General features: G+C 40.6%; 1 protein-coding gene across 1 annotated transcript in view; it reads left to right on the forward strand.

Annotated features, from left to right (window-relative positions):
• Nucleotides 1-330: 330 nt before the first annotated feature.
• eml2 (EMAP like 2) overlaps nucleotides 331-15,410 on the forward strand; it is a 51,087-nt gene continuing 36,007 nt past the window's right edge. The window contains exon 1 of the mRNA XM_084717510.1: nucleotides 331-418. Coding sequence (XP_084573636.1) covers nucleotides 346-418 — 73 coding nt within the window. The 5' untranslated portion in view covers nucleotides 331-345. The remainder of the gene's footprint in view (nucleotides 419-15,410) is intronic.

A 15,410-nucleotide genomic window follows, 5' to 3' on the forward strand; every position in this document is an offset into this window, starting at 1 on the left:
GATTTAAATTTAAACCTAATCTAATCCCTATAATAAGGCAGGCGGTAGCTATGTGCCAGTCTGGGCGACTATTTTGAAAGTGCGAAGCGGAAGTGCAGCCTGTCTCATAGCGCGCAGCTCGACGCTGGTCGGTGAGGCAGGAGGAGCGGGAGAGTAGAGGTAGAGGGGGAGCCGGCGGGGCAGGTAAAGGTGTTTGTTGTTTGTCTGCCTATGAATGTGGGGGAGACAGGAGGGGGTGACAGCGTGAAGAAGAGACGGAGAGGGGTGAAAGGAGGACAAAGGAGCCACCCGAGAGGAGGAAGAGACAGAAAGAAGGAGTAAGGAGAAGGAGAAGGAGAAGGAAGGATGTCTGAGCGGATCGCTTCGTGTGGGAGCCTGTATGACAGCACCAACCTGCTGCTACAGTACTGCAACAACGGTGAGCTGCTCCTCATCCCACATCAACACACCACACAAGAAAAACACACAATTTAAATGGACTTTGTGGAAGGCGTCCTGAAACGTTTAAAAATCTGCACAAAGTGAGGCTGAATGTGTTGACAATGAGATTCACTCGGTGGAAAACCTGTAGACAAATATTCTCCAGCTGATTATCCGACGAAATGTCCTGTGACTGCGCAAATCAGCCTGATTGGATGCGTTATATATGAATGGCATTAAATTTATCATCTCAGATATATTCCTGGAATGCTGGCTTGTTTTATTTCTGTCTGCCTTCATCTTATGGACGTTTTATAGTTTATTTCATGATTTGAAGGCTTTTATCTCCCTAGGAAAGTATAGTGTAGCCATTAAAAAACAACATGTTGAAGGTGTTTGAATGGGACTTCCAGACACTCTTCTGTTAGCTTGGATGTATGGTCTTTATGTTTTATTCAGTGCAGAAGACGAGAACTATTTCCAGTATCCATTTATATTTCAGATTATGCATTTTGCATGCTTTTTTGTGGCTCCTGTTGCTTTTCCATCCATTGCATTTGATGTTATTGTAGAAATGAGTTGTAATAGAGTGCAGCAAACATTTGGATGAGGCACATTTAGGGCCACTTCCTGTCCTGTGTTCTGAGGATGAAATATATCAAGCTGGCGCCTACTGTTTCATTAAGCTATCAGATGTCAGTGAGTGTGTATGCATGTGCATTAGAATCCCTTTTGGGCGTTAGCCTGTTTTTAATTATATTAGGGATATGGATTTTACATGGAACGTGAAAAACCTGGTTATTCAGATCTCTGTATACACGATTGTAACAGTTTTCAGTTTTCTGATCGTCTTCCTGCAGGTGTGTCTCGATATCTCGCCATCTCAGCCTCAATGAAATGGTTCAGAAACCTGGAGAAGATGTTTACATGCCACAGTATCCTGGTTTCTGCATAGCATTCAGGTTTCTCGAAAATGGGATAAGCTGTTTACGTGTGCAAAACAAAACCCAGATACTCCAAAAACCTGATCATAGTCGAGATAGTGTGCATGTAAAGACACTCACTGAGACTCCAAACAGTCTACAGTTGAGCTGAACGATATGCAACAAGAAAGTAATCATACTGCAAGTATTTTAGGGCTGGGCATCATTCAAAAATTGTAAGTACCAGTACTCAGCGATACCTTGACATTGATAACTTTTCTTGAATGATACTTATTTCAATACCAATTTTATAAAAATACATTTTAATAAAATGAAAATTACATTATGCATTATGGTACAACTCTTTGGTTTCACTTTTCAGCTCCTTTTTTACACACACAAAGCAGATTCATAACACAAAAACATAAACCACAGTCTGGTTAAACGTAAGTCGTTTGTTTAAACCTGTTAGTTCTTTGTTTCAGAACCTCTTCGTTTTTCCACTAAAAGCAGTTTTACAACACAAAAACAAACCACGACTCGGACATTTACTCTTAAGGTATAGAAATGTGGTGATGGATGATGAGGTGGTCGGTAGTATTGAAGTTCTGTCCCCAACCATAGATGTAAGTCACAATTTTAGTGGGAATGGCAATTTTTATATTTAATTTTTTTTACTGATAAAAATATCAAAATAATGATGATGTGATTTTTGCTGAGGTTTTCACCAAACAAGTACGTTCCCTTATGACTGGAGAATATGATTTGTGTGCTGGAGCGTCTCTGCAGCACCACAATGCTTCATTTATTAAGGCATGATGTGACATATTTTTACCTTTATCAAAAAAAAAAGCAGCTCTTGCAGTTTGGTTTTTGCACTTGGCCATATTGTGATTTTGTAATATTTTGATTAATTGTCTAGAAAACAGAAGTGACTCGTTGTCTGTAACTCTAAAAAGCTGTCATCACCAGTGGGAATCTTGTTGTGTTTGCAGTATTGTCACCTTTAATTTTTGAACACGATCCATAGTTTTCTGGATTTGAATATGTGATTACCTCTGATGGTCATTTGGCAGTTTGTCTCTTTATATCTGTCACATCCTGCTTTACAAATATAATGCAAATATCCCGCCGCTGCCGCCGCTGCCAGGCCGTATCATATCTGTCGGGGTAACAATGGAGGATTGTGTGTGATGATTAAAATGTGTCTCTGTCAGCTGGACAAGAGAGCGATGGTTCCTCCAGCTGTTTCAAACACAGTAGATGCCTTTTAGAAATATCATCAGATAAATGAATGTAAACTGATGTTGTCGTCCCAGAGAGCGTTCACCGTCCCTGCAGTCGACTGAACTTCACAGACAGCCATATTGAGCAGCAGGTGCAGAGACAGCAAGGGGTCATGGGAGTCTGATCGGAGCTGTGATGTTCATCATCCGGCATGTAGCATGTGCCATTCAAACCGTTTGGGGTGTTCCAGAAACAAAGATTTTAGTTAAACTGTGACACAGAGCTCAGGTTGAGCCCACTGAGCTGCACAGGAGCTTAAAGCACAGGTGACGAGCGAAAATAAAAAAATATAAAGTGAGTAATATCAGCTGATGCAGGAGGGAGAGCTGGTGGAGTGACAGCTGGTCCTGCAGGGAGGATCAGCTGCTTAACCTGGGTAGTTTTTGTCCGGCGTGGGATGACACATATCTGCTTCAGACTGGAGTTAAATTAACATTTGCAGAGAGGGAGACTGATTCAATACAGTCACTCTGATCCCTGAGAGAAACTGGTAGATTATTGAGTTGTGTTTCTGTGTTTCTGAGCACCAAATGTTTGATTTATTTACTCTTTTAATTTACAGCTTTGGTTCTGGGTTTAATTAGGACTAAAATTAAAGGGATGTTTTGGATTTATTAAAGTGGGCATGAGGTACTTATCCATAGTTGTAGATGGGGGCAGACACACCACCAGTTTGGAGAAGAGTGGAAGCTAAGCAACGTACTGTTGTGGACAGGGTCTGCAATGAAATGTATTTAAGTGTATGCTATATTTAGAATATTTTCACCGCCTTGCCTCGCCGTCACATAGCTTTTTCTGACAGAAAACTGCTGTGATATGAGCCAAATGTTGCTCTCTATAAACCAACCAAACTCCATGGACAAAACAAGTAATTTTACTTTGCAGAACACAAGACCTGCTGGTCTGCTGCTGCCTCGATCGGCTTATTTGTTTGTGTTTTTGTGAGAATTTGTGTGAATCCAAACTAACCCTTCAAACCACCGAAGTCACACAACAACACAAGCAAACTAACAGATCAGCAGCGGTAGACCTGCAGCTCCTGTGTTCTGCAGGGTTAAAATTATTTGTTTTGTCAAAGGAGTCTGGTGGATTTGGAGAGAGTGATATTTGGCTCGTATAAGTGCGATTTCCCATCAGAAAAGGCTGTCTGATGACAAAGTAAACCTGTGAAAATATTCTAAATATAGTGTCCACTTAAACTGATATAGATTTTTTAAGGTTTTGCGGCTGACCCTGTCCACAGCAGCACATCGCTGAGCTTCCTGCACTTCAAATAATTCAAACTATCCCCTTAATGAAGTGTGTGTCACTATATTTCCCAGCATCAAATGTTCTCACTCTGATAGAAACAAAGATGTTTTATTTTCCATTATATCTGGTTCAGAGCGTCGATGCAAGGTTAAATGTAGGACTAAGTGAGAGTGTCCTCATAAGAATAGAAAAACAGGCCTGCATGTGCTTGCTGACATTTTCAGATAAATTTCACTGAAGCCCAAAAGGAAGGGAAAATGTCTCTCTGCTTCCACTCAGAGGTCAAAGGTCAAAGTCTCTGGAGCTGGAAGGGATTCGGTTTCATATGAAGGACACTTCAGTCTGAACTCTGTCCTCGTCTTATGATCACGTCCCTCCCTGTTACTGTGCACCGTTGCTGCTCTGAGTCTGCAACAAGGGCCCCTCATGCAGACTTTGATTTTAGTCATCTCTGGATAAGTCTAGGGGAAAAAAAAAGAAAAACTATGGGTGAATATTTGTGTTTCCAGACTATTTTGCTGTCTGAAATATAAAATTAAGAAATTCTCTGCTTTGAGTGCCTCATGACCGAGCCAAATCCAGACATCCACAACCAGTATCTCTGAGTTGCACATGTACTGTACGTAGCATCACAAATAACCAAATATTAAGCTTGTTTGAACATTTATGAGTTATGCAGTGATGTAGTTGTCAGACAAGTAAACGCTACATTCCCTGCAGAAGGACAGCAAACCTTTATGGCAGCGTTCATCCTTGAGTTGAAGCTTTTCTTTAGCTTTACATACAAAAAAATGCAAAAAATGTGAGGACAACAATAAAGCAATATTATTTATTGAGCATATTGGTAAGTTTAATGGGCAGAGATGTTTGACCATGTAGCGCTGTTCAACTATCTGCGTGGGAGTAATGAGCTACAGCAGCTAAAAACTTGCGACTATTTGGCATCATAATGTCACACAGTCAGAACAGAACACATTAAAAAAAAACAGATTTTAAAACAAGTTATGTACATAATAAACAGCTGTGCTCAGATGTCAAATATGGTCTGAAAAATCTGCTGAGAAGTCTGGAAATTTGAGTCTGTTTGAAATGTCAAATGTGTCGGAGTCCTGGTCTGCAGTGTTTACGCAGGGACAGTGCAATAAAGGTATTTTTAGCTATTTTGGGTCACCAGTGGCCGTAAATAAAGATGGATGACGCAACCCCACTTCCTACAGAAAGCGATCAGGGTTGGAACCGCAGCACCACACACCCGGCCGGAGTTTAGCTGTCAGTCATGGCATAAAACCTCATTTTTATAACCAAATTGATCAGAAAAATGAACACTTGAACCAACATCAGCGTGATTAGAACTGACTAAAATGACAGAAACCATGTTGGGCCGTGTTTCCTCCATTTCAATGGAGGGGACTTGGTTTACAATCTGTGCTGCAGCCGCATACCAAGTGGCGATGGAGGAGCTTCACTTTTGCTGATCTCTTATGACGTCCATTTTATATACAGTCATTAGTCGTGACCTGCAGGGAAAACAGTCGCTCCTGGTCCTGAAAGACCTAAAATCATGACGACTGCAGCCATCAGGCAGTTGATAAACAGACTGAAATACAGTGATAAATCTTGACTTGTGATACAAAACACATTTATGGTGATAAGTGCTGAAACTGATGCTGAAAATAACCCTGTGTGAAGTGTGAACCAAACCTGAGATAGCATGAAGTCAGGAGGGAGACGCTGCTGCAGCAGGTGACAGAACACATCGGACTGGAGGATAATGAGACACTAGAACGGTGGTACCGTCTTATCCGCCATGTTGGAATCTGGATGTGCTGCTGGTCTGTTGAGCGGCGTGGCAGCTGCCGAGTGAGCTTCAACCAACCGACTTCTTTCTTCCTTTTCGTCATTGTTGTCTGTCTGTCCGTCCATCGTTCTTCCTCTGCCATCTGTCCTCTCGTGGTAACCAGAGATCCTCCGCAGAGCGTTCAGCGGATCTGCTCTCCTCGGCCAGCTGGTCACATCTCGAGCCAAAGTCAGTTTGCATTCTGCCGTTGTAGTTTTTATGGTTTTATTGTACTCAGGTGCAGGTTGGATCCTCTGTGTCGTGGCCTGAGGAGCAATAAAATGAGTCAGTCTGGCTTCTCTGGTGCTGAAAGTTAAACTAAAACTAAACTGAAAACTAAAATTAGGTGTGGAAAAAAACTAGCTTAAATGATAATGTGTACTTCCAAAAATAACTGAAATTAAATAAAAAATATACAGGAAATCAAATTAATTTTAGTCTCTGTCAACACAGCAGGCATGAGGAGGCGTTGATTCATGTTTATGGAGACTGAGATGTCTACATGACTTTGTAAAGCTAAATCTGAACTTGTTAAATCTTCCCCTGATAAATACCCGCATGTGATAATAAAAAATAACCTAAAACTAATATTGAAAGGATTTCACTGTTAATCTGTGTGGCAGAATATCAGATCTGATATTCAGCATTTTTTACATTGGATTCATTATATAATTTATTAAAAATGTAAAACTCTGGCTCTGATGCAGCTTCTATCTGTGTCTGCAGGCATTTCAGCACAAATTTAAGTATTACTGGTTTCATTTATTGAAATTGTACTTACTTTATAAAAGTTTTTGGGAGCTCTTTGTTTATTTATTTGTAAAAAAAAAAAAAATTCACTTTGAGACTTAACTTTTTAAACTTTAATAAATAGTTCTGGCAGCTCCCTGCACCTTTTGTTTTCAGATAAAGTTCTTTTTTGAATTAAACAAATGCTTAAAAGCATTTCAATAAAGTTTTGTGTTAGTTTGTGTGATTCTAAATCTTGACTCCAAGATTTTTATTTTTGCCACACATGTATATGTTCCAAATATCAGTTTCCTTGATTGCTAATAAGCTGGCCTAAATGGAATCCACATATATATATATATATATATATATATATATTTTTTTTTTTTTTTTACAGTTTTCTGAGAATATTTTTTTGCTTGTAACGTGATGCACAATATTCATTTAAGATTAAGATTTAGTAGATTTTAGTCAGAACCTTTAAATTTGAGATCTTATTTCATCACCAAGAGTTCAAAAGAAAACTTTTTGGAAAAGTCAACCAGCATAAAATGTAGGATATATGGACACTAAAATGTGAGGTTGAATGTGGAGCAGAGAGAGAAAATTAACACATGTAACTGTAAATTACAAGCAGCATCTCTGTTCATTTAAAATCTGCAGAAAATGTTGCAGGAATTCTGCATATTGGGGCGACACCTGATAAAAACATTTTTAAACAGTATAATCTAGAGTGGAAATCATCGATTAATTAATTATTAAATTAATTGCAGACTATTTCGATAATCAATTAATTGGTTATTTTTTTAAGAATAAAAGTCGAAATTCTCTGATTTCACCTTGTAAACTGAATATCTATGGGTTGTGAGTAAAACAAGACATTTGAACACATCATCTGAGTCTTTAGGAAACACTGACTGACATTTTTCACCACTTTCTGACATTGCAAAACAAAACAACTATTGTTGACTAGTTAATAAACTATGAAAATAATCATTAGTTGCAGCCCTGCTATAATCTAAACTGAAATGAGCAAAACCACAGTAGAAACTAAATGGAACTAAACTAAATTGAAAGAAAGATGTAAAAAAAAAAACAATGAAAAATACAAAACTATATGACTCTGCAGCTTTAATGGCTTTATCTAAATGATCCTGCTGAGGTTAAACTCCAGACCTTAAGTATTTGTAGCCTGCATCAAAACTACAGCATTATCCCTTGAATCTTTTTTTCTCTTTTTATTGTCCCGACATCAGCGCAGAGACAAATTAAAAACAATAAAAAAAAAAAAAACAAGCTCTACATTTAAATCTGCTCTGTGCAAAAGTTCACAGCAGCAGCCCCAGGTGGCAGTAAGAGGTAACTGTCGGTGTCCACAGTCCAGACTGCTCTCTCTGCTCTTCAGTGTCTGCAGGAGGTTCAGCTCTTCTTGTTGGTGTCTCCAGATTTCTCTCTCTTTCTCTCTGCAGTTTTGTATTTCACTCAGATTTGATTTAGTCTCCAGCAGGGCGTGGAGAAGACGTCTCATAGTGCTCACATCCAGAATTTAATTTAGGGAAAGAGGAGGGACTGTGTATTGAATGGATGGATTTTTTTACAGCCTCATTGTATGATTCAGCTTGATAAGAGTGATGTATTTAAACATACAGTGCAGCTGTACAGTGTATAATAACACCAGGAGCACATTCACTGTGAATCATAGACGTATTCTGGCTGCTAACTACAGCCGTAGAGCAGAGTACAGTGTGTTCCTTCAGCTGTAGATTAAGATGAATTGACTGATGTCTGAGGAAGTGTGTGCGGTGTTACAGCAACAGGAGCTGCCAGTCACACACACTGTGCTGCTGCACAGACCTGTCATTTACCAACTTTGTTGGCATTTACTATAGATGAAGAATAAAACCCACATCACTCAGCTGGTAGCTGACTGAGCTGTGGTGTTTAGTCTGACGGAAGTCTTATACCTTCAAAATGTTAAACCGTCAAAAGTAGAGTAAAAAGTCTGTTTACTCAACAGATTTTTAATGAGGATGTCGAAGGATAATTTGATAATAAAAAAAAGGGTCACTAATATTCTTTCATTTTTTTAAACAGCTGGCGTCTTAAGTTTTCAGCAGGAGCTACCGAGTAACAAATGTAAGACCATAGTTCACTTGTTGGAGACTGATACACATTCAATGGTGTAGTGAGTATTTCTGGCAGCAGGATGGTGTGTGGGACTCACTTAGAATAAACCACAGAGGCTGTGGTTTGTGTTGATGAAGGAACATGTCGCCATGTGCAACAGTGCGCTAATTTGCCAACAATTTAGGACGCCAAGATCGTCTGGCTGCCGATCATTATCGTGAAAATAAGCAATCGGGAGATGAGGATCAGTGCTTTCTAGTTGCCAAATGCGAAAATCAATTACGTAAAAAAGTGAAGCCAAATCTCAGCCGAGTCGGTGACATTGTGGCATGATAATGAACCTAGAGGAGCACTTCACCCCCAGAATGATTTGTATATAAATTCTTCACCTCGTGTTGCCTTGAAATCCTGAAGATTTTTTTTTTGCATGTCACATGAACAGAGAATGAATCCGAAACTTGCTTCCCAGACTTGTTGAAGTTGATGGTGCTTCTGTTTTCATAACAAAGCTATAGCAAAACGACAGAGCTCTGGGGTGACACAGCAATCTTCATAGCACCTCTCTCCTTCAGGAACTCTCTCCACAAAACATATCTGAGATTGCACCGACCTCTCCACATTCAAAACACTGATCAAACTGCACCTCTTTGGAATTGCTCATAACTTATCTTTTTTAATGTATATTTTTAACCTATGTAAAGTGTCTCTCAGGGTCCTGAGGACTCTATAAATAAAATGTACTATTATTATTATTATTGTTATTATCATCAAGTCTCATAGAACTTGTGCGGTATGATCCAGGTGTCAAAAATCTAGTCATACACTCAATTTCCGGGGAAAAACACTCCCCTGCATGCGACTGAGAGCAACACTGGTGTGTGTGTGGTTGCATGTGACCGTAAATGGTGAACAAGGTGTGTTCCACTTTGTTCACTGTGTACGATCACTCAGCGTTTAAATCCAAGGATATGCTGCCTCCTGGTGGAGATCCTCATACACTACAAAGCAGTCAAACTGACCTGATACTGCTACACAGCTGCTATAACGAAACAAAAATATGATCAATATTGGACATGTATCCGTCAATGTGTCGGGGAATCCCAAATTTATATTTGCTTAATAGTTTTTGGACCACATTGTAGCTCGACGGCGCAGAGAAATAAACTTTACGAGGTTTTGGCTATGCAGATGATTCTTATTCGAGGGATCATTTTGTTATTGGTATTGGAAATTTGTTGTCAAAAAGAAAAATGTAGAGTATCAGCAGACTTTTTCCCTTTAAAAAAAATCAGCTCTGTTATTGGTGTTGGCAGGTTTTCAAATTTTAATGAGAAACAGTACAGGAGTATTTTAAGCTGTGATGGTTGGACAATTTGTACATTTTGAGTTCTGCGTGTGAGTCACATGTGCTGCATCACCTTTGTGTGTGTGTGTGTGTGTGTGTGTGTGTGTGTGTGTGTGTGTGTGTGTGTGTGTGTGTGCGTGTGTGATTGATCCCGGAGTCCAGCTCTGCAGCATCTCTTCCTGGTGGTGCCTGGCTGTACAGATGCTGATGCTGGTGCAGTGTGTGTGTGTGTTGGGCCCCAAGCCATGCTCCGCCCCTTTTGTCTCTGCCCTCTCTGGCTATAGCTAACAAGATGAGGAGGAGGAGGTGGAGGAGGAGGGATGAAATGAAGGAGGAGAAGAAGAGGATGAAGGAGGCGGAGGGAAGAAAAGGGGGAGGGGATGATGGGAGGAAGAGGGAGTGGTCCAGGAAGCGAGAGAGGGAGAGAGGAGGAAACAGAGGTGGAGGAGGGAGTGGTTCAGCAGGAGAGGATGGGAGATGAGAGTTTATGAGTGTGTGTGTGTGTGTGTGTGTGTGTGTGTGTGCGTGTGTGTGTGTGTGTGTGCGTGTGCATGTGCGTGACAAAGTGTGCGTGTGTGTGATCGAGCGCTGGTTGCAGACGGGAAGGGGGAGGGAGTCGTAGTCCAGAGAGCCTCTGGGGGAGGAAGAGTGAGACAAGTGGACAACCTGCCTGAGTGTTTGCTCCGTGGACTGACACGCGGGTTGATTGACAGGAGGAGGTACCGGGACGCTCAGCGTGGCACGATGGCAGGTAGGCGAAACGAGCTCCACCTTCATCATCACTTCACTGCACCATGAATATTTCAGCAGTTTTCTTATTGCCCCGCGCCGACCCGACCTCCCATTGTCCGTCTCGCACAGCCCACCCCCTCTGCTCTTCGCCATCCACGTCTCTCCATCCGTCTGCTCTCCATCCTTCCTTTTACTACCGTCCCCCCAACTTCTTCTCCCTCCTCCTCTCCATCCGTCCATCCTCTCTTCTGTCCTCTGTCTGTTTCCTGATAGCGGCCGCGTGTGTGTGTGAATCAGCTTCATGTCAGCTGTTTTTTTAACTAACACTTTACAGTCTGTCTGTCTGTGTGTGCTGGGACAGAGAGGGAACTGAGCCTGTGTGTGTGTGTGTGTGTGTGTGTGTGTGTGTGTGTGTGTGTGTGTGTGTTGCCTGCTGAATATCAAATAGATGAGGTTTAGAAGGAAAGTAATGGAATACTGCTGAGGTGTAACCGTTGTTGTAATGTGTGTGTGTGTGTGTGTGTGTGTCTGATAATTCAAGGGCAAACTGAAAAGTAGCCGGCTCTGCAGTGTTTTTAAACAGGTGTCCTGACAGTAGAGGAGATGAAGGTGAACTCTGCTGATCTCTCCATCTGTTTGCTCTGTCTTTCCATTTTCTCTGCTCATCATTATGCCTCCCTCTTCCTCTCTCAGGCTCTTTCTCTTCAGTATAGAACAGTTAACATGTCAAGTTAAACGTAAAGATGCTAAATGTTAACATCTGTCAGTGTTTCCTCCTCCAGGATGAGAATTTCCTCGTGGTGGAGGGTGGTGCAGTTTGTGACATGTTGAACGTCACACACCATGTGATGTTTGCTAGCTAGTGTGTTAGCTGTTAGCCAGTCTGTCTATGTGCACCATGGAGGTAATTTAAAGAAATAGGTGCACAAATGGACACACTGAACTTCAGTGTCAGAGCTTCCTCATCATGCAGCCCATAGAGCAACTCTTTTGGAGTGGCTAACTTACTTTTTGAGAAGGGTTTTTATGCCTTTAATTTATAGGACAGCTGAAGATTTGACAGGGAGCGGGATAGAGAGGAGGGGAAAGACAGGTAGCAAAGGCAGGATGTGAATCCACAGCCACTGCAGAGGACCCACACCCTCAGCACATGGGGCGAACGCTCCACCGACCGAACTAACAGGCCAACCCCTAACTTCTGCTAACTTGAATGGGATGAAATAATTTAACTATGCAGACAGGATGAATTAAAGTCATTTTGAGGGAGTTGTGGCGCTCAGAAAAATGTATCCACCATTTTACAGCACTTCTTTCACAACTGTCTGTTGGGAAAAGTCTTTTTGGGCCTTATTACACGGCTTGGCCACTGTGTCAAGCTTCAAAGCCCGGCGCTCTTCCTGAGGGGCTTGATGTGCACGCACTCAACGTAGAACAAACAGCGCTGTCCATGGTCCCGAAGCAACAGCTAAGCGGCGGTCACATGCGGTATATCTCATCCAATAACCTTGCCATTTTCTGTAGATATGTAAAGCTTAAACATACAGTACGGGCGGTAATAGCTCAGTCCATAAGGACCCCCGAGCACAGCACTGAACCTCCAACTGCTAGAGATGCCTGACTACAAGTATGTGTGTGTATATATAAATAACAATAGAATGAAAATGGCATCTCCCCAAGAGGAGGATCATGGGAGTTATTATTTTCATGTTCCAACAACCACTGCTGCTGATGAAAATCTATTTGACATGGCTCATATCACGGATATCATCATGAGGTAATATTAAAGCTTTATTCACGTTACTGTAAGGCAGTGTTATAAACTTACTTGTTACTAAATTAAACCACTGAAAATGTTTATTTAAAGGTTTGAATGAATGAATGAATTTGATCTCTCACTCAGCTGTCTCACTCTTTTTCTTTCCGTTTCACTTCAGCGTACCTGGCGGTCACATCGGTTTAGATAAAGACGATTATCTCTGTATTTAGTTAAACATTAATCACTCTTCTCACTCTCCTCCCATCTCTTTCTCTCACTCTGAGTCCTTTCTCTGTTCCCTTCACTCTCGATCTCCTCCCACCTACAATCTGTCCTCTCATACATCAACTAATGTAGTTCAGACGTTTGTTTCTCTATTATTAAAAAGTTCTTTTCCCTACAAAAGTGATGTGGAAAAAAAACAAGTGCTTGATTTCCACCATGTGAGTTGGTTTGCTCTTGTATTACTGTGACTGACTGTAATTCTTTCTCTGCTTTATCTAAAATATTCTGAACACTAAGATTTGCTTTTTAGTGATTTTATTTGTATAGCCTATTATTAAGGAGGTTAGACATCACTTTATTTGTATACTTTGACCATGCAAAACATCCATGGCAATAATATTTAAATGGGAATTGGCTTTCCATAATTAATTTACATTAACTGAGTTTTAATTTTCATTCATCATCATCAGATCATTGACTCTGAACCTGCATTTAGACCATAATGAAGACAAATGAAAGGCTTCCAGAAGCTGACAGCTATTCAAAAAGGGAAACCCAGCCCACCTTTTCAATGGTAACTGAAGCTCTGGGATAAAATACTACGTTTAAATGAATTATTGATATCTGTTAAAAGTAGAAAAATGATGAACAGTTAAATTAAATAATTTCCAGTCAGCTGAAGCTTGTGGTCACCACAACCTCTATTTTTGGTATCAGACCACACAACCAACCAGTCCAATCCTCCCACATCAGATTAATTAGCAGAAAGTTGCAGGAATTTATGAAGCGAAACTGCCAACGAAAGCTTGATGTAATCGGACGTTATGCTGCCGCTCCATCGGGCTCTTCTGCCATGCAAATCTCTCCTGATCTTGACTTCTGTATGTAAATCTGCAGCTTGTTTTCCTCCTGGCCCCTTCCTGTCTCATTTGACTGCAAGATGTGATACAGTAACAGTAACAGTGCTCCCTGTGTCCCCTGGCTCAGCTTACAGCGCTGTAAGACCGATGCATGCTGGGAGTGGAGCGTTGGCTCCCGCTGAAGCAGTGTGACCTGTAAAATCCCTGTTTTTAAAAGGGCAGTGTTCGTTTTAATTTAAAGTTAATATGTTCATTTGACTCAGCTCAAAACTCTGAATGGTGGAATTATGATTAGTTGTGACCTTTGCATTAAAAGTATGGAGGACAAGGAAGTGCATGTTAGATTTTCAACTTAAGAGCATGCCGAGTTATTACTGTTAAGTTATTTTAATGTGTAGGTAGGTTTGTTTTAGCCTTTTGTCTCTTTCACTGATTAAACTAATGTGTTTTATTTTTCAAGCAGCCTCAGACAAAGGCTCAGTCTACTTTAGATGTGATATCACTTAACATAATAATATTTAAATAATTTTAGGCTTGGTTTTATGGTGTATAGTTAAGTGGACAATCAGGTATTGAAGGCTGATACTGATATGTTAAGTAGTTTCTGATACTGGAACTGTTTTATGACAGGATTCAGTACTTTTTATAAATAATCTGGTGTTTTTCATATATACAGACTGCAATTCCAAAATGGTTGAGGCTGGGTAAAACATACATAAAAAGTGAATATAATGATTTGCAAATACTTTTCAACTTGAGTTCAACTGAATACAGTAGAAAGACAAGACATGTAAAGTTCAAACTGATAATCTTTGGGGTTTTTTGTAAATATACACTCATTCTGAAATTGATGCCTGCAATACGATTTGAAAAAGTTGGGACAGGAGCAACAAAAGAGTGTGGCTTCATAGTAAAAGAGTTGAGGTACAAGACTGACCTGCCTGCAGTCCAGACCTGTCTCACATTGAAAATGTGTGGTGCATTATGAAGCACAAAATACGACAACAAAGACCCCGGACTGTTGAGCATTGGAAGTTGTATATCGAGCAAAAATGAGAAAGAATCTTGTTTTCAAAACTTCAAAAACGTGTGTCCTCAGATCCCAAGTATTTACTGTTATTAAAAGAAAAGGTGATGTATCATAGTGGTAAACATTATTCTAAAAGATGTAACTATGTCTCTTCACTTGAATGACATCGAATTCATGACAGAGGACAGACAGGGTTTGGAATTTAGGACGCATGAAGAATGGAGATGTTCTGCCCAACCAGGAACTTGTTTTTGACTCTATCAGGTTGTAATCTGTTGATGTGGGCTGCAGATTAATAATCCACACTGGGCAGTTTGCCTCTGATAATCTAGTTGGCCTCCCGTGATGTCACCGTGGTGTGTGGGAGGACGGTGGACGATTAGGCTGGAAAGAGTTCAAGAGAGGAATAAAGGCAGAGGATGGAGGGGTGAATCAACAGCAGATCATTCACTCACATACAGTATGTTTAACAAAAAATATATCAAATAAATAGCTGATTTTACTGGTTGAAATTTACCAGTTAAACAAGGATGAGTGTCATGAGCCTGGGAAGTTTTTATACCTCTTTAACGAGTGTGCAGCCATGCTGTTGACTCTGTGAGGCTGTACTGCAGTGTTTGCGCTAAATGTTATGCTGAAGGGTCAGTATTACAAAGTTTTCTCTCCTAGTTACCAGCGAGTTCTTTGCCATTGTCTCGTCAGTGCCTGATCCACACTGCGCACGCATGACTCTCGACAGAGATGACAAGGAAACGAGGTGGCATGCTCCTTCCTTCCATTATCAGCTTGTGAAAAAAATGCTTAATTCGACTTTCTTGGCAAGTATATAGTTAGATTTACTGGCTTGCCATGGTATTTTACTTGCCTCGGGTAATCAAGCAATCCTAT

The sequence above is a fragment of the Lutjanus erythropterus genome, chromosome 4 (genome assembly GCF_056507025.1).
Source record: "Lutjanus erythropterus isolate fLutEry1 chromosome 4, fLutEry1.hap2, whole genome shotgun sequence".
Taxonomy (NCBI): domain Eukaryota; kingdom Metazoa; phylum Chordata; class Actinopteri; order Lutjaniformes; family Lutjanidae; genus Lutjanus; species Lutjanus erythropterus.